The following is a 27,625-nucleotide window of genomic DNA, read 5'->3' as shown; positions in this document are numbered from 1 at the left end:
TCAGCTTTCAGAAAAATGTGGTGAATCACAGTTAATTCATGATTTAATAAGGGTGGAAATTACTTTTTCACACATGCATGGATATCCCTTTTCCCTTAATAAATGAAATCATCATTTAAAAACCAAAGTTTGTAGTTGTTTGATGCTAAAATTAGTTTGATCTAAAACACCTAAGTGTGACAAATATGCAAAAACCTAAGAAATCAGGAAGGGAGCGAATACTTTTTCATGGTACTGTATAAGGATCTTTGTGTATACTGTTTTTGTGACAGCTGCTGTCCTCAACAAAGATGCAAGTTAGAAATTTGTCAGGCTTGATACTCATAAGATAGGTTTTCAGTGAAGTATTCCTTTAACTGAAGACTGAAGCCATTGCAGAGCGAGGGAGGCAATGAAAGGCTGTTTTCTAAGGCACTGTAACTGAGTCGATTGCCTCCATTCCCTTTGCCCTGCAGGTCAGTAACAAGGAACTAGAGACAGCAAAGAAGACTACTGTAGGTCCCCGAGTTGTATTAAAAAGTTAAAGCCCTACCATCTAATATCCCGTAATCCTTCACTTTAAAAGGGACCCTGAGAGTGCTTTTTTCTGCATTGTTTAATGGAGCAGAGCCTGGGGATGGGCTGTCTGATATCTCTAAACTGAGCTTAGTGACATGCATTATTTACACAAATAAACTCGCACTCGGACACCATCTTGAACAGAACATGCAGCTGTGCATGCATATGTTATGCAGGTGCTCACAAACACAGTTACACACTGACAGACGGGCAGACTCACACAAACAAATATAATAGAAATGGTGCCGGTGCATTTTTGTTGAGGGGGGGAGGGGGTCACAGTCACAAGAAAGTCCTCTTGAAAGTGAGGACTCTCTCTAACAGAATAGTGCAGATGATGCCCCCCCTCCCCCTTTCTCTGTCAGCTTTCAGCTTAATCTTTTATTTTAAGAGAAAGGATAGAGGTACCCCTAAGCACAGGACAGATAGCTGTGATGGACAGAAGGCTGTGCTCCATCCTTTATAACCCCCCCCCCCCCCCCCCCCCCCCCCCCCCCTTCCCCCTCCTCTGACAGAAGCAGGACCCAAAATCAAAGGTCCAGAGTTCCTTCAAATGCTTACATAAAACTACATGCAAGAGCAAAGTGGGATCCCCCCCCCCCACCCATATTATACTGTCTTCCTCTCTCCATCCACTTCTTGTTCCTCTGTCCTCTCATTTGCTCTCCAGGTTGTAGCACTGCTTCTCGCCCCACTGCCTGCCATCGTAGCCGGGGAGAGGCTGCCCGTATTTGTCCACGCACCAGCAGTAGCCCCGCCTTCTGCCTTTGGATGGACGGCACTGTAAAAACACGAGGAGAAGAAGAAGTTTAGCCTGTTATTTGTTTGCTTTTACTAAACCAAAGTTTAACCCATTGGTGGCAAAAGTAGTAACATCACTCAACTAGCTTTGACATTCATCTTTAGTTCAGGTGGGGTTAAAGAGGTAGCAGAGGACTTATCGCTCTGAGACACACTGGGAAAACAGATTAGCGTTTCCACGGAGAGGAATTAATACCTTGACACAGCTTTAACAACACCACCTTCAATGTGCATGCATGTATTATAATAACACCCCATCTCTCTGTTGGCTTTCAGATCTCAGATGCTTGTCAGCAGGCCAAGTCATGCCTCAGCAGAACTCTCATTAGACAAACTCATCGATCATAGGGTGAAATACCCTGCTGCCTGGAACTGCCTCTGAGATTTTATGTGAAGAAAACATCAGAGATACACAATGCAGAAAATGCAGCTGCTTGCTTTGTGAAAGAAAAGCATCAAGATTAGAGAAGGAGAGCTTTGCTCCAGCATCCACATGTGGGCAGCGTGCTGTTGAGTTTGCCCAATTTAGGCAGTGTGGAGGAGTTGCTCCCGGCCACTGGGGGTAAATGATGAAAAAGCAGATTATTTCTGATAGAGAGGTACAGGGAATGAGGAATGCTCAGAGTGAGAGAGAGTGAAGGAGTGTGAAGGTAAACATGGAGTTGCTAAAATATTTGCCAAGGCCAGTTGGAGGGCTGCAAACCAGCGCTGCTATTCTGGGAAGCTGGCAGACACTCAAAATCATCTGGAGCTGATTATGGCCTGCCTGTGCACAAGTGCACGTGCATGTGTGCACATAAACACACATTAGCGAACACGCAGCAGCACACAAACAAGAACTGTAAGTGCTGTGCGCATACATATGCTAAGTGTTTCATACCTGCTTGCACACATGTACACAGTAATATCAGATGTCCCACAGGGGGCTCAGCTTTGTAGAGTGGCAACTTTATGAGCTCCATTTGGGATACACATGAAACAGCACAACCACTCAAGCCAACTCCCAAATAATCTCCCTCCTAGCTCCTCTCACCTCCCAATGTGGGAGTGGTGACAGAGAGGTGAGGAGAGCAGCCATGACTGAAACACGTCTGTCTGCCTCGATGGCAACAGTCAATAAGAACCGACAGTCTAAGCATTTGGACTGTTGAGCATGGAACGAAACACCGTTAGCATACTCAGCATTTAATATTTAATGTTCTTTTTAGACTTTTATGAAATGATGTACCCCAGTCAGCCACAACTCTGATAATGGCAAGTACCCTAATCTCTAACCCCTAGCTGCATGCTATTACAATATGTCAGTTTGGGCTTTTAAAATTGCTCTGCAAAGCCTCGACAACCAGCAAGCAAAAGATAACCATTTTAACTAACACGCCAAAAACTATTTGGTGCACATTAACTATTTGTTCCAAAAAAGTAATAGAACACACAGTGTTAGGATCACACTATAGAGGGACCAACGACTCACTCCTTGCATAAGGATGGTCGGTTAGACCTCAGAGGTTTAACCCTGTGAGTTCTAAGCCATCATTACTAATGACCCAAACCCAAACCCCAAACTAACATTTCTAGTGATGGAAAAGAACAAATATCAACAAAACTATGTACGATACACTAATACCAGACCTTTATTTTCTGGATTGAAAATAAGTCATGATGTTACTTCCAACTCCTCAATTGCACCATTTTCAAGTTACTGTTAGAAAGTATGTATTTAGCCTTGCAGCTCGAGAAAAACCCAAACTCTAATAGTTAAATGTCCACTTTGAGTAGCCTGACTGGTTTCATCATGTGTGCTTCAGTGTCTTGGAAGTTATTCACTAGATCACCAGCAATGTGAGTAGGGTTAGGGTTCGCTTTTGTTTTTAGTAAAATTTCATATAAAAGTATAGACATGAACCTAACCTATCCCAAAGCCTAAGCAGGTCACTTGTGACTTTTACAGCGTAAAAAAAAGGATAATTTGTAAGACTGATTTCTTCTGTTTGTAGATTGTAATATGAGAACTGTCCACCTTGGGCGAACAGATTTGTAGCCCTTCTTACCCTTAGGAGATTTCATAAAAAGTGCTATAACTTATAACCCGCGTATCAGACTGGGATGTAAACACCAACAAGTTATAACTGAAAATCAGCACTTAGATTTCAAATATCCATCAGTAAACATCCTAAGCAAAACTGTACTATTACTTACTATTATTTATTACTTACCTATTACTACAGCAGGCAGACAGAAAGGCTTTAGAGTGTAATCAGACATCTGTTTCTGGCATAGTCGAGATTCATGTGCAGCCTGAGCGCATAATCAAAGGCAGCTTTATAGATCAGAGGTCTATTAAAATGCCTCACCAACAACTACTGCAGTCTGGGGGTAAGTACTTGACATTATCCAGGCATTCTTGTCTGTGAACTCAGCCTTTTGGTCCGACCAGTCCCCCTCCTTCTACTTCCCACACCACCCCAATGCCATCATCTGTGGAAAGCTTCTGTTTTAGCTGTGATCCAGCAGATGAGACTGTGAAGTACAGCTTAACACTTCCTGGCAGTAACTGCCTGCATACTCTCGCCACATGAGGCCAGGCATTGTCATACACCGGGAGGAACCCAAGACCCACTGCACCAACCGTTTCACGTCTGTCACATGTGCTCAGGGTGAACCTGCTCTCATCTGTGAAAAGCACAGGGGACCAGTTTTGGACCTGCCAATTCTGGTATGCTATGGCAAATGCCAATCGGGCTCCACAGTGCCAGGCACTGAGCACATGTCCCACTAGAGGATGGTGGGCCCTCAGGCCACTCTCATGAAGACTGTTTCTGATTGTTTTCAGAGACATTCACACCAGTGGCCTATTAGAGGTCATTTTGTAGCTCTGGCAGTGCTCATCCTGTTCCTCTTTGCACAAAGGAGCAGATACCAGACCTACTGATGGGTTAAGGACCTCCTACGGCCCTGTCCAGCTCTCCTAGAGTAACTGCCTGACTCCTGGAATCTCCTCCATGCTCTGAGACTGTGCTGGGAGACACAGCAAACCTGGCAATACCTGGCAAGTATTGATGTGCCATCCTGGAGGAGTTGGACTACCTGTGCAACCTCTGTAGGGACACTGTATCACCTCATGCTACCAGTAGTGAGACTGACCCTAGCCAAATGCAAAACCAGTGGAAAAACAGACAAGATGTGGAAGGAAAAAAGTGAGTGGCCTCCAGCTGTAAAACCATTGTTGTTTTGGGGGTGCACCTGTTGTTAATTTCATTAACGATGCCATACTCTGATTAAAAAGTGTTCCTTTAACTTTTTTGAGCATTTTGTGTGTGTGTGTGTGTGTGTGTGTGTGTGTGTGTGTGTGTGTGTGTGTGTGTGTGTGTGTGTGTGTGTGTGTGTGTGTGTGTGTGTGTGTCTGGGGAAAAACGTAAGGAAATATGGAAAAAACAGGAAAAGCAAAAAGTGCATGTGTGCATTCCCCCGTTGCTTGGCTACCTTTGAATTTCCGCTCGGTCTCTCTTTCATCTGTGAACTATTAGCCATCATCTAAAGCACTGCTTCACTCCAGACACACACATAAACATAAAAGAAGGAGGAGGAGGCAAAAGAAGTGAAACATCCACTGAGCAATGAATGTCCCTTCAGATGATGCTGGGCATAGATTGAAAAGTGGGAAAGGGAACGACAGCAGCATTCCATATTAAGGGAGGGAGAAGCAAAGTTTTTTTGTTTATCTTTTTAAAAAAGCGGCATTAAAATGCACAGACAGTAGCTGCAGAGGATGTTTTTCATGGTCTTTTTTTTCACCCAGTTTCACTTAGTCTATTTGAATGTTATAACTTCTGTCTTTCTGCTGTGGCATTCTGATGGTAGGGTCAGAATTTGGAGTAAATAAAATAAAAGCATGGATCCATCTGGCCTTGTATCAGCTGTTTAGGTTGGTGGTGTAATATAGTTTCGTGACAACTTTAGGCCTCTTAGTACCAGCTGAGCATCCTTTAAATGCCACAGCCTATCTGGGTATTGTTGTGGGCCGTGTCCATCCCTTTATGACCGCATGGTACCCATCTTCTGATGGCTGCTTCAAGCAGGATAATGTGGGTTGTCACAAAACTTAAAACATCTCAAACTGATTTCTTGAACATGAAGATGAGTTTGCTGTACTCAGATGGTCTCTATTCATAGATAGATCTCAATTCAATAGAGCACCTTTGGGATGTGGTGGAACAGGAGATTAGCATACAGAGTCCAAACCTTGGGCCGGCCCAGATCTCATGCCCTATATTCAAAGCCTCACGGCCCCAAAAATGGCCCTGCCTGGTCCACATGGCTGTCACTAAAAAAAAAACATATTTCATCTACCCTTCACATTCATAATGCTACCTTTATGAGGTGTGTATGAATGTGTGTTGTGTGTATGAATGCGTGCTCTTATGATGCTGGTCTTTATAGCTAATAGCAGCACTGCTGGGCTTCACGGACATTAAAAAGAGCCTGGTCTGACCACTGGATAAACACAAGCTCATAAAATGCAATGTGTTTGTGTGTGTACAGGCACACGTATATGTATTTGAGTAATCAAGGGTGCATCTGTGTGCTTGCAAGTGCATTTGGGAGTAGCTGCAGGATATTGCTTTTTCTTTTAAAAAGTACTTTAATGAGAGTCAGAGTGAATTCAACACCAGAATAATTTGTTTGTTTTAGAAGAATGAGACCACACAAACTTTAAAATAGAAGCCTAAATATTGCTTAACAAAGTTTGCAAAGTGCCAGACTGGAAGACATGAGATCAATATAAGTAATGACTGGATGTGGTCAAACCATGAGAGGGAAAAGAGGGCAAACAGTATGTTTAGATGATTATGCATCCATCTGTCCATTTTCTTCCACTTAACCAGTTCAAGGTTGCAGGGGGGTTGGAGCCTATCCTAGCTGGCACAGGGTGAAAGGCAGGGTACACGCTGAAACAGGTCACCAGTCTGTCACAGGGCTAACACACCTATGGGCAAACCCGCTAACTTTATGTCTTTGGACAGCGAGAGGAAGCCGGAGTACCTGGAGAGAACCCACACAGACATGGCGAGAACATGCAAACTCCAGGCCTGGGCAGATGGTGGATTATTACTTCTGCATATGACATTAATTTTGCATATGATTTCTAACTATGCAGCCTTTTAACAAATTTATTAGACGACTACCCAATGTAAGGTTTATGGCACAGCTGCCTTAAATCAACAGTATTGGTAATTACCGAAATCATTTTAATGTTTCCAATGGTTAATCCACCAGTATGTGAAGAGCTTTAATCAAAATATTTACAATGCTAAAATATAATTAGACCCACAGCACTAACGGCGCAAAGGCCTTATTGTCTCTGCTCCGTTTTTTATTATCATTTTGTGAAATGGATCGCCTTTTACAGGGCCAAAACTCAAAAACTGTTAAAAAAAAAAACTGCCTGGTTTGGTCTGTGAAAATTTACATCTTTTATGGGTTTTACATGTGAATAATAGAAAATGGCTCCATAGCACCATCTATTAAACTAGTCCCAGCACATAGAGTGAGCTATGCAAATAAAATTTGGTACACACATGTAACATCCCAAGACGTACAAAAAAGTCCATCAGAGCTATGACCTAAAAATAACAGGAAGTCCTCCATTTTGATTTTACTATGCCATTTTGGCAATTTTCTAGTGGTATACTTTTTCAAACTCTTCCTAGGATTTTAATGGGATCAGCTTTATATTTTGTTAGTCTAAACTAACGACCTGGGTGAATCTAAATTGTGACAAATTTCAATTATTCACCATGAAATTTTAATTTGCTGCCATTCACTCTTACATTATCTGATCTGGACATTAACTTTTGACTGGTACTGTATAGTTAGTGGGTGATCTCCATCGCCACCTAGTGAGCATAGGAGGTAAAAGATGCACCCAGACACCCAATCAGCTTCATGGGCTTAAAATATCTATGTGATGGTGTGGCACTGCTCACCCACAGCATACTCCAGGTGTAGCTCAGCTTGAACACAACACGGTAACCCTTAATTCTGGTTATTTATGTGGATATTAATTTGACACATACAGTATAATGAACCTTAACAATGTTGCAAACCAAGCACACCTTCCCGAAGCACAATGGCAATCTCCAATAACACCAGCCTCTCGCAGCAGGAGATGCCAACCTGATCGAGCATCATTGGGATATGTGGAATCCACAGTCTGCATGCAGTAGCCCACAGAATCCTAAAGGAATCACCCCCAAAATTCCAGTGACAAGCAGGATGCCCCAGAGGTTCTGTCACCAAGCCCTGTGAGGACAGAGCTGTTTCAGTTACACGGGGGAGACCTCCAGAATATTAGGCAAGTGATTTTAATGTGTTAGCTAATGGGATGCATATCCATAACAGCGGCCCTTTTTATACATGTTTGTTGTCACATAGCTGGCACATATAATAGGGTTGTTCGATTATAATTGTGATTATTTCTGGTTAGTATTAATATCATGCTTATATAATACTGAATTTGGAAACATTAGTATTACAATATTACTGAACTACATAGAAACAGTTTTTAATAGAGGACTTCATTAAACTGTAATTTTGAGTCAAATGGAAACAAATTGAGCAACCCCTGCAAGCTAGTTCAGGCATACAGCATACAACGTGAGATACATTCCATCACACCAAACACCATGCTTCATTCTGCTTATGCCATATACCAATCGCTGCGCTATAATGGTATAAATTTTAATGTGGCGTGTCATATCGCAATATTAATCGTATAGCAACGCCATGCATTTATGTTCCCTAGCATGCACGACAAGACAGGAACATCTGAGAACAGTGTGTGAGCCTCCAATGACAACTTAGTACCTAAAAAGGGAGCTACAGGGAGAACAACCTCAACAATGCAAAATACTTTGCAAAATATGCAAGAACACTGTTCCCGCTAAAGATGGAAACAACAAACTTGAGGCATTTGAGGCAAAAAACACACACTGCATGTAAGGAGGGGATACTGGCAGCTGGTGATGTGCAACCTAAAAGTAAACAAATGACTCAACCCAGCATTGCTGGAGCGCTCGCTAACTGCACCCCATAGAGCAAATGGTGGATGAAAATTGCTGATGTGGTTGCATGGTGGTAAAGGAGGGCTTTAAGGAACTGGTTAAAAAGCTCAGCCTAAGATACAACATTGTAAGCATCAAATATTGCTCAATTTAAATTTTTATTATGTGACAGTATTGTGCAGGGTCCTGAACGGTTACAAGGTTAAGTTATTTTAATTGTTGTTAAACTAAAGTGTTAAGCAGTCATGTTATAATTATACTATCTAGGATGCTTTTGTGCTTACATTTGACTTTATGTTGTGGACCGGTAGTAGTGATCAAGCTATGTATATATCTGTGTCACTACTATTGTACTACAGTGTTGCTGCTGCTGACACCTTGTGGCAATAGATTCAGACTTTGAATTAGGCAGTCTGTCATCAATGACACCCGCTTATTGGAAAAGGATGGAAAATATCCTTCATTTTGCTTGTACTATGAACCCTAACAATCACCCCTCTATCCAGGCAGGCTATTTAAGCTGAAATATTTCCCATCTCTCCCTCTGACTCGTCTGTGATGCTGCTGCCCCACATTATCTGCCTGATGTTTCAGACCCCTCCACTACCTCAGCATCCACTTCCAGGGGGATACTGTCCTACACATCATTCCCCAGTTTTATTGGCATGGACAGTAGATGGACTAGATGCCAGTCTCTACCTATATTCTGCTGCTAAAATAAACACATTTCAAACATGATTTTACTGAAATAAGAAAATAAATGGAAAAATCTCATCAACGTAACACTATTGTTTCATTCTTTTGACTCAAGCTGAGCTAAACATACTGCAGTCTTGGTGGGAGGGAGTTTTAGGGAGACCAAACACAAGCATCACTGTGAAACTTAATGCAACACAATAATCATTTTATCTTTTATTACCTTCTTTTCATAGTTGTAAAAAAATTATTATTGAGATTATCATTTAAATAATTGTCCAACCTAAAATATAATATAACACCTTGTAGACATTGTGGTCTTTACCTACAGTACAAAGTGCCTTGAGGCGACTGTTTGTTGTGATTTGGCGCTATACAAATAAAACTGAATTGAATTGAATTGTCTGAAGAGTGAAATATGGACTTTAGTTATCTGTATGAACCATAAAGGTAATGGAAATAAAAACACTAAACACATCAGTGATGGAGTTCTGACGGGAATCTTTCAGGTCTTTGCAGTTGCTTAATAAGGACGATACATTGGAATTTGCTGCATGAAAATGGTTGTTTTTTAATAGAAAATGTCGCGTACTCAAGTAAAACTACCAAAAAGTACAGTTTGGGTAGCAGTATCTAAACTTAGGTACTGTATTGATATCAATAATAAAAATATTACTCTTTATGTAAGAGACCAAAAAAAAAAAAGACATATTTCAAAGTGAAGAAGAAAGAGAGATGGATTATAATCTAGGAAGGGAAGAGAACTGGAGAGAGACAGGGTGAAAATAGCTGTCTGGGTCTCCAAAGGTTGGCCAGTTATTATAAAGCCATTGTGGTCAGTGTGTACATTTCCACAGATCCTTCTGAGTCACGCTCAATAAGTCAGCCCTTATGGGCCTGGCACTGTCAGGACCTAGTGAGGGAAGACACACAAGGGTACACAGGCACCTGGCTCACATCCTTAACCCACGGCCTCCTCCTCCTACTCCTCTTCCTCTCGACACACACACACACACACACACACACACACACTAAACTCTAAAAGAGTACACAGAGAGACACAGACCACTGTCGTTCCATTCACAACCCTCTGCGGGGTGATTCCTGTCCAAACAAGGAAGGAAAAGCCAGGTGGGTGGAAGGGCAGGATGAACAGAATGATGGAGTGGGCAAGCAGAACAAAAGACGGGTGGATGACGGTAGGCAGGGCACAATGGGGGTAATGATGGGTGGGTGAAATGATGAATTAGAGAGAGAGTGAGACTTTGAGGGATGTAATGAGTGGTCAGTGCTGGGAATGCCTGGCCTGAATGGGGATACTGAGCCAATTCATATAACTCCAACTAAAAATAGGTTCCTCCTTACTGTAGCTTATGCAGGGCTACACTGCTCAGCTTCTCAGGTTACGAGCAACACATACAGAAAACCACACGTACACTACACTGCTACATACACAGCTTGCAGATTTATTGATTTTTTGCTAATTACAATATTTTACCCATATCTTTCTTATATGAGAACTCCACTACTACGGGCTTGACATGTGAACTTTTCAAAATGATGAGGATGATTTTACTGAGACTGATTTATTTTCAGGGAACAAAGTCTCACCAACCCTGCAGTATCAACCCCCACTTATGGGCCACTTCTCCAAGGCCCATCAGATTGTGTTTGGGTGTCCCAAAGAGGTGCAAATTCCATATAAATGGGTAGATAAGAAGCTAACCATGACCCTAACACCACCTGTAAACAGGTCACCTGTGACTGTCCATCCATCCATCACACTCAAATTTACAAGTATGGGCAATTTAGAATTGCCAGTGAATGGCTGGATGTTGAGAGGTTAAAGCTATTGTTTTCACTCTCCTCACAAGCTACATCACTGCAACATTTTGCATTTACATAAACAAGTACAGCATGAATACCTTTGAGGTAACGGAATGATTATTCCAGCTCTCTATGGCAACTTGAAGTGTTTCGCACACATACATTTTAATTGGAGGAGCAAATTATTTGTCTTATTTCAGCATTTTTTCTTTTTCACGCTATTGTTCTTATCTTGAATGTTTACTTGTTGCTGGCCCACTATTCCCACTTCTTCCTATGTCATGTTTCCCCACCAGCACTCTGACCAAGTTAGTGTTGTGGTGGACCTCAGTGTCGTTTAGCTGAAATCCAGAGACTCAAACAGTTGCAGAATGCAGCTGGGGTCAGTACTTCTGCTGCTCTAGAAAAAAAGAGACAACCACTGAAACCAGAACCTGCCTCAGGTGGAGAAATGGTTCAGATGACACTGTGGCAAACCCACCGAGGCTGCAAAGCAGAACAAAAACTACCATTGCTACCTGCAGTTCATTATAGTGGAGTTGGACTCATTCCAGTGAGGGCAGGAACTGACTGGAGAGGCAATACGTACACTTATATGGACAGTCCATGCACTCAGTAAATAGTCAAATACTTATTGTTTCCCCAAACTACAGTTAAATAAAATAGTGCTGTGAAAACACTTTGAAAGTTTTGCAAACTACCAATTATTTCACATTGAAATAAGCTGAACTATAGCAAAACTAGCCTATGGTGAAATATAGATTAAACTAAATGTATGATGTGTGCATTGATGTGTACCTCAATGTATACATCATACAAAATTATAACAATCATTTTTTAAAATTTAGCCTACACTTCAGCAAAAAATGCCATTTAACTGAGTTTTTGGCAAAAAAAAAAAAAGAACGAAAGAAAGAAAAGAAGAAGAACAATACCTTCTTGTTCACTGGTCATACATAAAGAAAAAAAAAAATACTCATGGGAAAGGCTGAATGTTAACTTTGGTTTCACACACATGAGTCAGACACCTGCCTTCCAGAAAGTTGAGTCCAGGTGGGGGCATTGCACAAAGCAGAATTACTTAGTCAGCCATTAGCTTCTCAAATAGCATGTGACAACTTGTCTGAACATTTGTTTATCCATAATGACATTACTGTATGAGCTCTGAGCCACAGTCACCCTTTTGTACATGTTCTACAGGTGTTGCCTGACATATGCATTAACCCTCTGAGGTCTAAGCTGTCACTGGTGACAATCCAGAAAAATACACTGTGCAAAACAAAAATTAAAGGAACACTTTGAAAACAGATCAAATTCCAGTGGAAAAAAAAACATGCTAATATCTATACTGATGTGGACTGGGTAATGTGTTACAAATGAAAGGATGCCACATCGTTTGATGGAAATGAAAATGATCAACCTACAGAGGGCTGAATTTAAAGACATCCCAGAAGTCAAAGTAAAAAAAGGTTAAACTAGTCCATTTTGCCAAAATTTCTTTGCAGCAATTTAAAATGGTACTTAAAATGGTATTGGGTGTATGGCCCCCACGTGCTAGTATGCATGCCCGACTACATCAGGGAATGCTCCTAATGAGACGATGGGTGGTGTCCTGTGGGATCTTGTTTTAGATATAAAACCAGAGCATCACTGAGATCCTGGACAGTCTGGGCCATCCGCCAGGTTGTACTTCAATCAGCCTGGATGGCCCAAAAAATAATGTCTCAGAGGTGTTCTATTCGATTTACATCAAGTGTGGGGGCCAGTCGGTGATATCAGTTCCTTCATCCCACAAGAACAGCCTGCATGCTCTCGCCACATGAGGTCAGGCATTGCCGTGCACCAGGAGGAACCCAGGACCTACTGCACCAGTGTAGGGTCTGACAGTGGGTCCAAGGATTTCACCCCAATACCTAATAGCAGGCAGGGTGCTATTGCCTAGCCTGTAGAGGTCTGTGTGCCTCGCCATGGATATGTCTCCCCAGACCATCACTGACTTACAGGCCACATAATGTTCTCCATAGCTTCTCCAGACCCTTTCACTACTGTCACATGTGCTCAGGGTGAACCTGCTCTCATCTGTGAAAAGCACAGGGGACCAGTTTTGGACCTGCCAGTTCTGGTATGCTATGGCAAATGCCAATCGGGCTCCACAGTGCCGGGCCCTCTCTCTCATGAAGTCTGTTTCTGATTGTTTGATCAGAGATATTCTCACCAGTGGCTTGCTGGAGGTCATTTTGTAGCTCTGGCAGTGCTCATCCTGTTCGTCATTGCACAAAGGTGCAGATACCGGTCCTGCTGATGGGTTAAGGATCTTCTACAACTCTGTCCAGCTCTCCTAGAGTAACTGCCTGTCTCATGGAATCTCCTCCATGCTCTTGAGACTGTGCTGGGAGACATAGCAAACCTTCTGGCAATGACATGTATTGATGTGCCATCCTGGAGAAGCTGGACTACCCGTGTAGCCTCTGCAGGGTCCAGGTATCACCTCATGTTACCAGTAGTGACACTGACCCTAGCTAAATGCAAAACTAGTGGAAAAACAGAAAAGATGAGGTGGGGAAAAATGTCAGTGGTCTCTACCTGAAAAACCATTCCTGATTTGGGGGTTGTCTCATTGTTGTTGTGTCATCCTCTAGTGCACTTGTTGTTAATTTCATTAACACCAAAGCAGCTGAAACCGATTAACAACCCCCTCTGATAATTAACTGACCAGATCAATATCCCAGAAATTTAATTGATTTGATGCTATGCTCTTTTTGTAAAGTGACCCTTTCACTTTATTTGAGTAGTATATATTTCTTCAAAATATAGGGCTGGAGTTGTGACCTGTGATGACTTAGAGAGTTGAATGTTTAAAGCTCCAGCATACAGAACAACTTTTTTGTTTCACTGATGTAATTATTTTTGACCATACGTTTGTTGCTGTCATTAGGGTCACCTTTGACATCTGCAGACTTTGTTCTCTTCTACATGCATCTTGGAAGTTGGTGAAGGTGTGCCAGAAACCTCTGCTCTGTTTTGACAATGCATTAAGCCAGATTCATAGCCACACAAGGTCTTCATTTACATATCTTTTTGGCTATGCAAAGTGAAGAATGATGGAATAAAATGGGAATTCAACCAGTGCAGAGGCAAACTTGCGTACAGTCCTCTAAAAATGCAGCAGTAGCCCCCATGACAGGTATGTGCTATGTGGTTATAAACTTCACTGGAGAAAAAAGGGATGGCATTCCATGCATCCACCCCTCCATTTTTTGTCACTTATCCAAGTGTGAGTCACAGGTGGAGTCTATCACAGGGGAGCCTCTCCCCAGGCACGCCTTGCAGCTCTTCTTGGGAGACACTGAGGCATTCCCAAACCAGCCAAGAGACACACTCTCTCCATTGTGTCCTGGGTTGGTCCTGAGATCTTCTCCCAGTTTGACATGCCCAAAACACTTCACTTAGGAGTCAGATGTCACCACACCATCCTTCCATCAATCTACCATTCCCTCATTCCCTCACTTGTGAACAAGACCCCAAGATAAATGAACTCCTCCAGAACCCATTCCTCAACTCTCAGTACAGTACTCTCGCTGCAGCATTTTAGATCAGCTGAAGGTTTTTTAGGGAGCTTTTACGACCACCTGTTAATAATGAATTACAATACTCCAACCTAAAAATAATAAATGCATGGACTAGTGAAGTCCAAGATTCCTCACAGTGTTACTGGAGGCCTAGGTAATGCCATCCAGAGTAAGTATCTGGTTAGACACCATGTTTCTAAGATTTGTAGGGCTGAATACAATAAACTCTGTTACAGTACCTGAATTTAGCAGGAAATTAGAGGTCATCCATGTCTTTAAGACCTGTTCCTGGCCTCTCCCTGTCTTCCTGTAGTTTACCTAATTGGTATGCTTCATATAGCTTCATGGATAAATAAAGCTGGGTATCATCTGCATAGCAATGAAAATGTATGCAATGCTTTCTAATAATACTGCCTAAAGGGAAGCATGTATAGTGTAAATAAAACTGGTCTCAGCACAGAGCCCTGTGGAACTCCATGACTAACGTTCATGTGTGAAGAAGACTCCACATTTATTTACATGAACAAACTGGAATCTATCAGATGATTTGATTGAAATCACCGCAGTGCAGTACCTTTACTACCTATGGCATGCTCTCTGTAATAAAATATTCTGATCAACAGTACTGAATGTGGCACTGAGGTCTAGCAGGACAGTCACAGAGATGAGGCCACTGCCAGTGGCCATGAGAAGATCATTTTATGGAGGATTTTTTTTTATAGAGCAACAAACTGTTTTTCCAGGCTAAATGAAAATCTTCTATATTAGAGAGACACCATTTCCTCTCCATCTTATGGGTTATCTGCTTTAAGGCATGCATTTGTGAGTTATACAAGGGAGTCAAGGCCTTCTGAGTTGAGACTTTCTTTCTTTTTCAGCCACAGTATCCAGAGTAGCATGCAGTGATGTAACACTATTAACGAAATAATCAACCTCTGTGGGAGTATATTTTTGGTAGGTGCACTGCACTGTATTGGGACATAGTCCATCCATCCATCCATCCATTCGCTTCCGCACATCCTGTTAAGGGTCGCGGGGGGGCTGGAGCCTATCCCAGCTGTCATAGGGCGAGAGGCAGGGTACACCCTGAACAAGTCGCCAGCCTGTTGCAGGGCCAACACAGAGGGACAGACGACCTTTCACACTCACATTCATGCTCTCATTCACACCTATGGGCAATTTAGATTAGCCAATTAACCTAACCCCAGTAAGTGCATGTCTTTGGAATGTGGGAGGAAACCGGAGTACCCGGAGGAAACCCACACAAGCACGGGGAGAACATGCAAACTCCACACAGAGAGAGGGAGAGGCCTGGGCCAAGGTGGAATCGAACCCAGGCCTTCCAGATGGTATTCTAACTGTGAGGCAGCAGTGCTAACCACTACGCCACCGTGCTGCCATTGGGACATAGTATTAACTCTTTTTTCTTTGGCTGTTAAAAATGTCACTCTTAGAATCTACTGTAACCAAAATGAATCAAATCCATGCACACCCACATGCACTGGCTTTGAGAAAAACTTTTAAGGTCCATTTCCTGATTTCAACCAGGAAAGCATCAACACAGTTTAAGTTCCTTCCTTTCAAAAAAGTCCCTAAACTGAATACAGGTCTTTCTGGTTTCTCTGGAACTACCAGGGAGAGGTCTGGCAGTATCAGCTTTAGGACTTTATGATATAAAGTGATTGCTTTAACAACAGACTGCAGTGGAAAGTCTCCAAGAAAAAGCTGTCAAGAAATCTACAACTGAAATTTAACATCTGTTGAATTGCTTTTGTCTGCTGTTAAACAAAAAATAATCAGATGAGGTACACATCTGGGCTGCCCTTTAAGGGCTTTTCATTTTAGCTTGCAGAATTTACATCTTTGATAAACTTCATAAATCTAGATACAATTGAGATAATGTAACTTTCGTTCTCTTTTTCAACTCTGTGCATCTGTGTGTGCAGATGTTATCTAATCCATTATCAGCCTCTTCCTCAGAAGTTCCTCAGAAGCAGTGAAAAGGAAAAAAGGATGCAAAAAGTTGATTTAAATTTCTCAGTTTTAGTTCCTGCTGAACCATCATTAAAAAAAAACAAAAACAAAAAACTATTCCCCTTTTAATATAAAAGACAAAAACAGCCACATTTCAACATTGATATTTGTGGTGGTTTATTACTACAGAGATACAGATATTGGGTATCATGTGTACGGTTATGCTACTTTTTCCTTTGTTTAGTTCTCCACCCCCCATCCCCTCACCCATCTCTCCCACCTCCTTCCCCTGCTCCCTTCTTTTCAAAGTATTGACACCCTAGACGGTTCACACGGTCTCCTCCTCACCATGTTTCCGGTCATAAATCTCTACAACACACCGTGAAGACGCATCATTCGGACGGATTTAACACAACACCCCGCACCCCACTGGCACTCTTAGAAAAGGGCAACAGAAGCTGGCACAGTGCTGCACACACATTTGCAAACACTCCAACCAGAACTGACACTTTCCTGGTAGATATTTGTTGATGGAATCCAGGAAAAGAAAAAGGAAAAGTTTAATAAAAGTAACAATGAAACCACACTCAAGAGACCATGGGGAAAGAGTGAGGTAAGAATTGAAAAGATCACTTTTTTCTATGTGTGTGTGTGTGTGTGTGTGTGTGTGTGTGTGTGTGTGTGTGTGTGTGTGTGTTATGGCTTGAGTTGGACTCTGACTCATGGTGCTTGTGGGGGGTTTTTGGTGACTCATGCTTTTCTCAGAATGGGTCTGTGGAATCCCTCCGATAAGACTCCCAACCTCAGGAAATTGGATGGTGGTATTTGTCACATTGTGTGTCTCACTAGTGCCCCACAAGCTTTCCTCCTCAACCCCCCCACCCCACCACCACCACCACCCCCCACCCCCCGTCTTGCCCCTCCTTTCCTCAGGTCAGCACATGTCACCCAACTACTCTACTGAATTTCAGCTTCCTTGTCCCCCCCTTCTCTCATCTTTCAAATGAGCAGGCTATGGGTGGCCCCAGTCTGCACTACAGACAAGAAAAACTAAACCAGTGACAGGCTGTTTGTTTTTTCACCAACAGCACCCCACACCTACTCTCCCACACCAAACTACTGCCATCAAGCAAGCACCATACATATACTCCCCTGCCACCACATCTACCATGCCACACACACTCCTGGACCACATTCTTACATCCCTACCCCCCACACTCTCCCACACCACACACCCACAAACACACCTGACCGACTTCATTTCCTGTGAGGCATGAGTCAGACGGCTGGAGTGCATTTACCGTAGTAATACATGGTTATTAGCCATTCTGATAATATAGTGTTGATGTGGCTGTCAAGGCAACCTGGGCTGCAAAAAACGGGGATTGTGCAAGTGTGGGTGGTTGGGATGAGTCTTTGAGGATTCTTTGGAAGTGTTCAGGCATGCGGTGGGTCTTGTATGTCCGCAGGTGTGTGTGTGTGTGTGTGTGTGTGTGTTTGAGCGTTTGAGAGACAGAGACAGTGTGTAAAGAAACAACAGAGATAAAACAGCAGGGAGAGCCATTCACCTGCTTTTTCTTGTAGAAGCCCTTTCTGTCACAGTTGGGTATGCGGAAGCCTCTCGGGTTGAGCACGTTGCTGATTTTAAAGCTGTTAAGGATGCTCTCCATCTCCCGCCGACATGGTCCCTAGCAACATAGCAAACAACGGCATCAATATTAGGCAGTCGTGCTTACACAATCACAAACAGGAAGAACAGCAGGCCCGGTCATGCAAGTTCAAAAGTTTGTGGTGAACATCAAAGTCTATGAACGTTACCCTCTTGAACCTTTAATGTTTTTATCCCACTAATCAGCTCCAAAGCTGCAAGTTAAAAATATCATAACAATTCTGGGTTTATCCATTATGTTTACATAGGGTGAAATCTTTAATTTGCTGAATATGCCACAGAGTTTTACTTTTTCTAGAGTAATAAATAAATTTCTGTAAATTTGAGCGATGTGTGCCTAACCATTGTTGAAGTAGAGACACAAAACCACTGTATAGTTCAGGTTAAAGATGTTTGTAATCAAAACCGCTGGTATTTAAACAATAGTAGATAACGTAAAAGTACCCTGTGGATTTTTTGCACCACAAATTGCACTGTATAGCTGTGCTGTGGTGAGCGCTTTGCCATACTGTTTGCATCTTGTTTCTTTCCTGCACGTGAAAGAAGCTACACATTCATACCACCTACCGTGACTTGACAGTTTGCATTTATGCTATTGCATTTGGGCAATACTAAAAGGTAGAACCACTATATCTATTAAACACACCAATTAATGCATATTCTCCTTCTTTACATAGTTTTTTAAATGTTTAACATTAGTTTTAAGCCTTGAACCAAGCCAATGGTAAATGGACTAGTTCTTATATAATGCTTTCCTACTCTGTCTGAGCACTCAAAGCACTTATACAACATGTTTACATTTACCCCATTCACACCCATTCATACAAGCACTTCCATGATTATCTAAGCTAAGTGCTTTTATTATCTAACATTCACACACATTCACACTCCAACGCTTTCTTGGGGTTAAGTATCTTGCCCAAGGATACATTGGCATGCAGCCTGGAGTAGCCAGGGATCAAACCGCCGACCTTCTGATCAGTAGGTGACCTGCTCTACCTCCTGAGCTACAGCCACCCCGATTATCAGTTATAAAGATAACTGATAATCGGATTATCAATCAGTTATAAATCACAAAGATTTGATTTAGATCGAAAAAAATAAAGATAAATATAAAAAGCAGCAAAGGTACAAGACTATACATAATTACTTTTAAACATGAAGGAACTACTCATCCCATAATGCACTGCAAATCATTGCAAATCCCCGACTTCCAACCCTTGTTCTCCAGTGTTGCCATTGTAGGGTCATTACCTTACAATATGAAGCATCTTGAGGCAACTGCTTGTTGTGTTTTGGCGCTATAAAAAAAAAGTTACCCTTTTCATTATCATAGTGTTTCATAATGATAGCTTTGAATATATGCTGCTGGGGCAGCACGGTGGCGTGGTGGTTAGCACCACTGCCTCACAGCTAGAACTACATCTAGAAGGTCTGGGTTTGATTCCAGCTTGGCCCAGGCCTCTCTGTGTGGAGTTTATATGCTCCCCCCCGTGTCTGCCTGGGTTTCCTCCAGGTACTCCCACAGTCCAACATGCAGTTACTGGGGTTAGAGTTAATTGGTCAATCTAAATAGGTGTGAATGGTTGTCTGTGTTGGCCCTGTGACAGGCTGGCGACCTGCACAGGGTGTACCCTGCCTCTCGCCCCATGTCAGCTGAGATAGGCTCCAGCCCCCCCACAACTCTGAACAGGATAAGCGGAAGAGGGTGGATGGATGAATATATGCTGCAGTTTGTGTTGCCTCTAAGTATAACCTAGTTATCAATATGCTACAACACTTCATTCCTGACTGAAAACACTGTTGTTGCAGTTTTTGAAGTTTCATGCTCAATAAGTGATCTGAAGTTTGCTGATTTAAACATCTGTGGTCACAGTCACCTCTGCTAATCAGAGACATCGCTGTTTCAGTTTAGGATTGTGGCTCCTTTAGTTCTTCTTTTCCATGACAACATGAATAAAGCACTTTTTTGTTCAAACAAGGTTGATGTCATGGAGACTTTCTTTATGAGCACATTCCATTACTTCACAATGCCATAGCTTGTAGCACGTCTACTTTTTACAATATTATATGTCATTATCAAAATCCCTATGGAGAATATGAATAGGATTTTTATTTCTGGAACCTCACTCTTGCACACTCTATGACACGGCCTTCTTTCCCTGTGTATATGATTTTTATGATGAATAGTTTTAGTAAAGCATACTTAAACATAATATAGTGGACTAATTGTTGTTACTTTTTAGTTCAGAAATCAAAATTTGTCTTAAAGTACAATAATCCATCCATCCATCCATCATTTCCTTCAGCTCATCTAATTTAGGGTACAATAATTATTGCATAGAAAGCAGATAGCTAACAGTTATAAAGCTGTTAGTGACAGACTCTCTTCTTTGAACCTCTTTGTGTTTGCCATTTCCAGTGAAAGGCAAACATTATAAAGTTCACATTTTAATTTCTCTAAGTAACCACAGCATACAAGGTAGAAAGATAACTAAAAACCTAGCAAGCTAACAATTTTTAGCCTCTCAGCTGCAGACTTTCACATAGCAAGCTACTTTCATTTCTGCTGTTGGTTTCATAGTTATTATTTGTTTGTTTGTCAAAGGTAAGTGCTACAAAATAGGTAGAGAACTCATTTTTATTTCGCTAGCAAAAAAGACCAAATTTCTCCTGAGATTTGATATTCACAGTTTCCTCATTGAAGGGCCACTATTGACAGCTTCAACTATGAATTTAACACATTTTTCTTCAAAGGTAAATATTGTGTACAAACATGTGAGTTATTTTCTAGCTATATTAACTAGCTATTAGCCATGGAAGCTAACAATGAGACTCTGTCTTGCTTTCTCTGGAATGTGTGTCATGATTAGGATGGGCAGTGTACAAGGCAGTGTTAATGTTAGCAAGCAGGTCTGTTTCTAAGGGATCATGTGCATTTGTCATTTTGGTGCCTAACCAACCAGTGACAGCAAACGAAAGTAAAAAATCTACTTGCCTAATCTCTAAAAATAGTTGTCCCTCTGGGGTCAAACCCCAGGCTCATATGTGCGAGTGGTTTGAATACCACCAGGAATTTGTGTTCTTAAGAAGTCATGGGTACTTGGGTACTGATTTAGCTTACTGGGTTGAGCAGGCGGCCCATATGCCACAAGGCTAATGTAGCAGCCCAGGTTTGAATCTGCCCTGAGGTTATTTACTGTGTGTCTTCCCCTTGGTCCTGGCTTCTCTCCATTATCTTATTCAACAAAGGCTAAAATTCCCAAAGAATTATGGGCATTTTACATGTTTCAGATCAGCAGTAACCTCAAAGTTTTTAACTAAAATATCATTGTCTCTTGGCGTGACTTACATACTCATGCTCCCTCTTGTTCTCCAGGGAGAAGTTGTGTACATCCATATTGGCTCCTCCAGACAGTTCTTCCACCTTGTAGCTCTGCGTCTTCCTGTTCTGACTCTTCTGGATTAATCTGTTGTGCAAAGGAGGCCTAGTTTCCATCGAGCCCCGACTTTGCCCATCCTTCACAGTTACCACGCCAGGTAACACCGTCACTGTCTGGGTGACATTGGCACAGTCTTCTACTTGATTTCCAGCATTTTCTACATGGACAAAGAAAAGGCCTCAATTTTACAATTTTTTAGTTTCATACATATTGATTGGTGCTTGATAAAGACAAATAATGACATTTAGTCTGTCTGGATTCCATAGCTGTGGGAAAAATGTTATTCATTGTGTTACAAGTCTCAAGTCAGTTTAAAAACTCGTTATATCTGGAATACATTAAGAAGAGACACCAGAGATGGTTTCAGTGATGTTATCAGTGTTCGGCTCTCCAAAGAAAAAACAGGACAGTGTCGTTTTTTTCCTGCTTTAACAAATAGAAAAATGTTTTGGAAATCTTAAACTGCTTTTTAACAGTCATGTCTGTAGTTAATCTAATCCAGGTTTCAAAAGCCTCAAGTGTAGTAAGAAGACAAACCTGGTGTAACAGGGGCTTGAAAATGCTTCATAAATCCTTAATGGAAACTTCATACAATCATCCCTTTCCTGAACCATATGTGAAGCTTAAGCTGCAACCTCAGAATCAAAAGTCAGCTTACAGCATGTCATTGCTGTTCTGTTTTGCATAGAAATTACTATATTACGAAATGACTACAAAATGCTTGCTTGTGCTCACTCAATCCAGCAGAGAATTCTTGACTGTGTATGAGGAGCCTGTTAAAAGCAGACAAAATAAAGTTAGCTCATTGCCTTGTGGGATGTTTGGAGCCAGAAATGAAGCCAAGTAATAAACAGAAACATGACAATTTCATTTCCACAAATTTCCACAGTATGCAGGCCAAGAGATAGAGTCACAAAAAGGAACAGAGTGTAAACAAGACATTTTAAGGATGTTTAGAAGAAAATGTTGCATGTGTGCATATGTAAGGTGGGGAGGAGGTTGGGGCAGGTAAGTGGACGATGAGCAAGCAGATATATTAATAGGAAGTGGTGCTGGCAAAGATTCCTGTCAAATCATTAAACACAACAGTGCAGCGACCATCTGACTGGTACGGGTGGGGGCTTAAGATGTTCCTCAGTGAAATAGGAGAGGACCAAGCTACCACCCATGTGCCACCCGGTCGACCACACCACCGCAAGGCCACAGTGGAAGGAGCTAACTGATCCCAGAGACGATGTCCTGGAGAGGCAGAGAGATGATGGGAACACACATGCAGCGACACACACACACACACAGACACACACACACACACACACACAGTTTTAAACTGTTAACTCAAAGCAGATTTTGTGTTCAAGAGCTGCGGTGAGGGTGGCGGACGGGCATGTAGGGGTGTAGCTCGTGTGGGCAGGCAGGCTGGCAGCCCACCCTTTCTCTGTGACCACCTGATCAATTAGTGCCGTGGTGGAGCTCCACAGTCTCCCAGGCTCACAAGAACTGAGAACAACAACTTGGATGTCAACAACAGCATGTGCTGCAAAAAGACAGAATCAGAAGGTGCTCTTCAACCTGAAGCGCCCTCCAAATGTTTTTTTCCTGAACTCTTCAATAATGGCCGTAAACGTCCTCAAACAGGGACAAAAATATTGCGCCCTGTTTTAGATTCCTGCAAGCATTCATTTTTATTGTCAATATAAACTTTTTTATAACCCTTCTAGGAAGTCTGGGGTGTTTTAGATTAACACATTACGCAATTTGTTTGTATAATGGCACAGGGATAAACAGCACAAACTGTGGCGAGGAGGCGAGCTTGTTAATGTCTGGGAGGAGATCCTGTGCTGGATCTGGGGACTTATGGCTGTGGAAACCGCTGGGCTGCAACAACACACTCTGACCAACAGGGGTACATAGGATCATTTTCCTCCTTTTCACCTCCTTTTCTGGATCTCTTCTACAGCAGTGCACATGGGGAGGGAAACAGATCAATACCGTCTCAGTGCTGTTATTGGCTGTTCTCACTTTCTGCGGATCTCTTTGCTCCCACGTGATGTAAGTTTTGTCATAAATCAGAGGACGCAAATAGTGAGAAACTGGATGTAAAACTGGAAAGTAAAAAGTAATATGAGTGAAAGCGTAAGCATGGTGTATCTGTGTGCGTTTATGTTTATATGACATTGTGACGGTTGAGTGCTTGTACACCACACATTACTGTGGCCAAACCAAACAACCAGGAAGCAGAAAACACACACATAGGCTCTTGGAGACCTGACGTCAGTTGTGTGCCTAAACACACAACCATGTGTATTCACATGAAGGTGGCATGTGTGCCACTTGACTAGTGGGAGCAGCAACCATACATTTAAATAAAACAGCATGCACAGGATCCTTTTCAATGTTATAGTAGTTAAGAAATATGAAGCTGGTGTTTGATGCTAATGGGTTGTGATTGTGTGTTTGAATACTTGCTTTGGGAACTCAGAAAACACCCCCCCTCCCAAAAAAAAAAAAAAATAAAAAAAATCTATCACTGGTTTGCCAGACAGCCTAGATGCGTTAGCCCACATCCTGGACCAGGGAAGCACATACTTTCATGCTGTGTGCAAGAATCCATTAGCTTTATTTGGAGGAACATAAGGACTTTACAGCAGACAGGGATGCTCTCTGCACTGGGTCTCAGCTAAATGCTGTATGCTTACAGAATGTAAATATCAGCTATTGGTTCAAAGTGGGTCGCCAGGCTTTCATGTGTGCGTTATGGAGAAAATGCGAAGGAGCGGTGGTGTCCTTTTGTTAAAACGAGCAATCTGCAGATTCAAAATGGTCATGTGAAAATTCCTCATGTTTTATTTTGTATTTTACGCACGATGTCCCAACGCTGCGCGCACATGGAAAAAAAAAAAGGTCACCGTGTATGAAATATTAATTGACGTAAGACCCTCTAACTTATAAAGTCAGGACTGGTGTTAGACTTTTAGGAGCCCATGGGATTTGTTTAACCCAGGCGAGCGTATAACTGCGCATAACTCACAACTCTCACATTGTTGTGATTTGCAAAACAGCCCAGAGAACATTTTCGCATCTTTCTTTTTTTTGAGTCTTTTTTTCTTAATAAGCAGATCTGCCATCGCATCTTTAGCTCCCCCACTATAAATACGACACATTTATTCCACATTTCCACCAGGAGGGAACTGTCGGACCTGGTCAACGAAGAGCAGCGCCCTTATGGGGAGGGCGCATGTCAAAGTCAACGCATAACACTCGGGCGCGCACAAACACACACAGGCAACAAGAATCATTCAGAATGAAAAATAACACTTCCCACCTTGTTTGAGCACGCTGCTCAGTTTTTTGGACGCGGGGCCCGAGCACACTCCTCGTCCCTCCAGGAGAGCTTGTAAGGGTCTGCTCTCCCCGGGCTGGTGCCGACAGGTCAAGCCGGAGCCGCAGCGCGCCGTGTACACTCCACACGATTCTCCCTCGCCGAGTCCGCACGTCATGCAGCAGCCACAGCCGGGCTCCCTCACCCGCTCCACGCAGTCTTTCGGCAGCGGCTTGCACTGCAGCAGCGCACCGGCGTCGCACGGCTCACATCGAACCACGGGCCCCACCGTGCCGGCGAGTCGGGCAAATGCAGCCAGCGCGGCAGCGAGACAAAGCATACAGACACCGGGCATTCTGCCGATTAAGCTGGTCACAAAGGGACAGTATGTGAGTTGTCACGTAGGCTTAAGGGGACTCTCTGTGACACAGCGAGCCGGCTAGCCTTCTCCATCTGTATTTTCTTTTACGCGAACTTCTCGTTTTATACAGACAGAAAAAAAAAACAGCCAACAAGTCACACCCTCCTCCGTATGAATAATGTAAACGGAGAGCCCCAATATGAGGGCCCGCTATATCCAGTCTCAGGAGGGAGCCGCTGGAAACATGCAACTCTTGAAATCCTTTCAAATATTTTACTGAGTTCTGTTCAGCTGGTGCGCTTCCATGCTCACAGTGTTCTGGCCACAAAAGAGAGGTGTTTTTGTTTTCCATATGGAGCTCTTGTCAAAGGACAGTCAAATTTAGTATATGAGCAGATTGAAACTATTGGCTTTATTTTTCTGGGGTGTTCATCAATATAAATAATTTTCATTGTCATTCTGCAGGTAACAGTAAGAGAGCTGCAGCAAGGTGAGCTCTCCCCAAACCTCTGGGTTTGGGAACTTGACTGTTCTGTTGCACTAGCCACATCCCCATAAATCTTATGTGAGTAAATACCATTGGTGTGCCCCCCCCCCCCCCCCCCCCCCCCCCCCCCCCCCCCCCCCCCAACATTCCTCTGGGCAGGTGTGTAGGTGGCCTCCATATTAACACCGTAGAAAAATAATTTCTTTGCATATAATCTTTCTGTAGACCACATGCTCAGCTGTGGGTGCAGCCAAAGAGGTATTGTTTTACTGTTCTGGTCTTGCTAAAGCTGCAGAGATTGGATGCACATGCCAGCTACCAAGCACGTGCAGACCAGACTGCATACCTGACCCTTTTGCTCAGTATCCAGACCCCCTTGTGCCTTCCCTCGTGGATGCCTCCACCCTGTCATTGACCTCACAGGATTTCAGATTATTAGAAAGAAAATGTTGTGATTGTGCAGGCTCAGCATCTGCCCCCTCTACATTCAGCATATCCTTCTGTTCTGCAATAACAAATGCAAGAGGGGGGTACACACTGAGAAAATAAAGCAATAAGTATCGGCCGTTGTGTGATTTCCACCACAGAAGCAGAAAAAGTGTTGAGACTGCATTATGAAAAAACAAGCACTAGGTAAGGAAACACCCCCCAGAATAGAAAGAACACATCGCCAGGTAAGATTAGTTTTCTTATTACTTGACATTTTTTCTCTTTCTGCATTTTTTTTCTGTCTGAAATATTCCCCTTCTAACATTTGGCTTGTTTATTGTCTGCCCATCTGTCCAGGGTTTGATTTAACTAAAGTTACAGTTTAGACTAATTCAGCAAAAATACACTCTTGGCAAACTGTGCCCACTTTGTATGGATACAGAAAACTTCTGGTTTGTGTTTGTAAGGGGTGACCGGGTTCATTGTGATGCATTGTTATTGTTTGGTTGGCTAAACCAGTCCTCATATAAAACATGTAAACAGACTAAATTGATATGCTGTTCTCGGGTTTTATGACAATTTGCTTGATTAGATATTGTGAAATACAAAAGATATACAATAGCATGTGGCAAAGGTAAACAGACATTCACTGGATCCTCCAGATTTCAAGAGTCAAGAGTCAGAGCAGAGTATGTTGTAATTTGCCCCAGGACAGTTTGGGTATAATAAAATGATAAAATGAAATCAGATAACTGCTGGCACAAACATGCACATCTCATTTCCTAAGCCATATGTTCAACTCGTCTCTGTTGCAGTCGCAGCAAACTGCAATAAGAGATACTATTTGTCTTATTCAAGGATCTTGTCTTGGTCTTGCATCTGCACTTTTGTCTTTCAGCCTCTCTGTCTTCCTCTGCCTCGGGGAATCTGATATCCTCTCGTTATTAATCACTTCTTTAAAGTGTCCCAGTCAACATTCCTCTGTGATACGGTTTCACAATGCAGCACATTTCAGGCCATAAATCATTAATTGGAAACACAAAGTCAGTGACGATCCTCAGTAACACTGGCACAATGTACTTTATAATTTGAGGTTTTGTGGAGCCCAAAGGTTCTGCAGTGATTTATTTATCTCCTTCTTCCATGAGTGATTCAAGAAGTGAATTTCATTTCTGTCAACATACACTGTCTTCATATTCAAGTTATACCATCAGCAAGCACTGCACTCACTGACCACATTATGACCTGCAGATCACTTCATTTAAAAACTGCCATTTTACATGCTATTCATAAATCATGTTGACAGCACTGTTACTTAGTGATTTGACTGACTTTCAAGCTCATGACTGCGTGCTGCAGTTAGTCTACACTGACAGAGAAGATTTGGCAAGTTTTTCATGGGCGCAACCCACATACTCAACTCTGCTGCTC

General features: G+C 42.5%; 1 protein-coding gene across 1 annotated transcript; it reads right to left on the bottom strand.

The window, feature by feature from the left end:
- Positions 1–1,182: 1,182 nt before the first annotated feature.
- igfbp3 (insulin-like growth factor binding protein 3) lies at positions 1,183–25,392 on the bottom strand. Its single transcript, XM_030727811.1, has 4 exons — positions 24,921–25,392; positions 21,508–21,755; positions 18,055–18,174; positions 1,183–1,339 (listed from the first exon to the last, which is right to left on the bottom strand). Exons 1-4 carry the CDS (start codon positions 25,270–25,272, stop codon positions 1,214–1,216), a joined length of 846 nt encoding a protein of 281 aa, XP_030583671.1. The 5' UTR covers positions 25,273–25,392; the 3' UTR covers positions 1,183–1,213.
- Positions 25,393–27,625: the final 2,233 nt, after the last annotated feature.

The sequence above is a fragment of the Archocentrus centrarchus genome, chromosome 4, assembly GCF_007364275.1.
Source record: "Archocentrus centrarchus isolate MPI-CPG fArcCen1 chromosome 4, fArcCen1, whole genome shotgun sequence".
NCBI lineage: Eukaryota > Metazoa > Chordata > Actinopteri > Cichliformes > Cichlidae > Archocentrus > Archocentrus centrarchus.
This window is presented reverse-complemented; position numbering and strand designations above follow the sequence as displayed.

Excerpts from the sequence above, each read along its gene's own strand:
- igfbp3 (XM_030727811.1), bottom strand. The coding sequence starts at position 25,272 with ATGCCCGGTGTCTGTATGCTTTGTCTCGCTGCCGCGCTGGCTGCATTT. Across the intron at positions 18,175-21,507 it reads ACAAGAGGGAGCATGAGTAT|GGACCATGTCGGCGGGAGAT; the intron begins GTAAGTCACGCC and ends CTATGTTGCTAG. Across the intron at positions 1,340-18,054 it reads GCTTCTACAAGAAAAAGCAG|TGCCGTCCATCCAAAGGCAG; the intron begins GTGAATGGCTCT and ends GTGTTTTTACAG.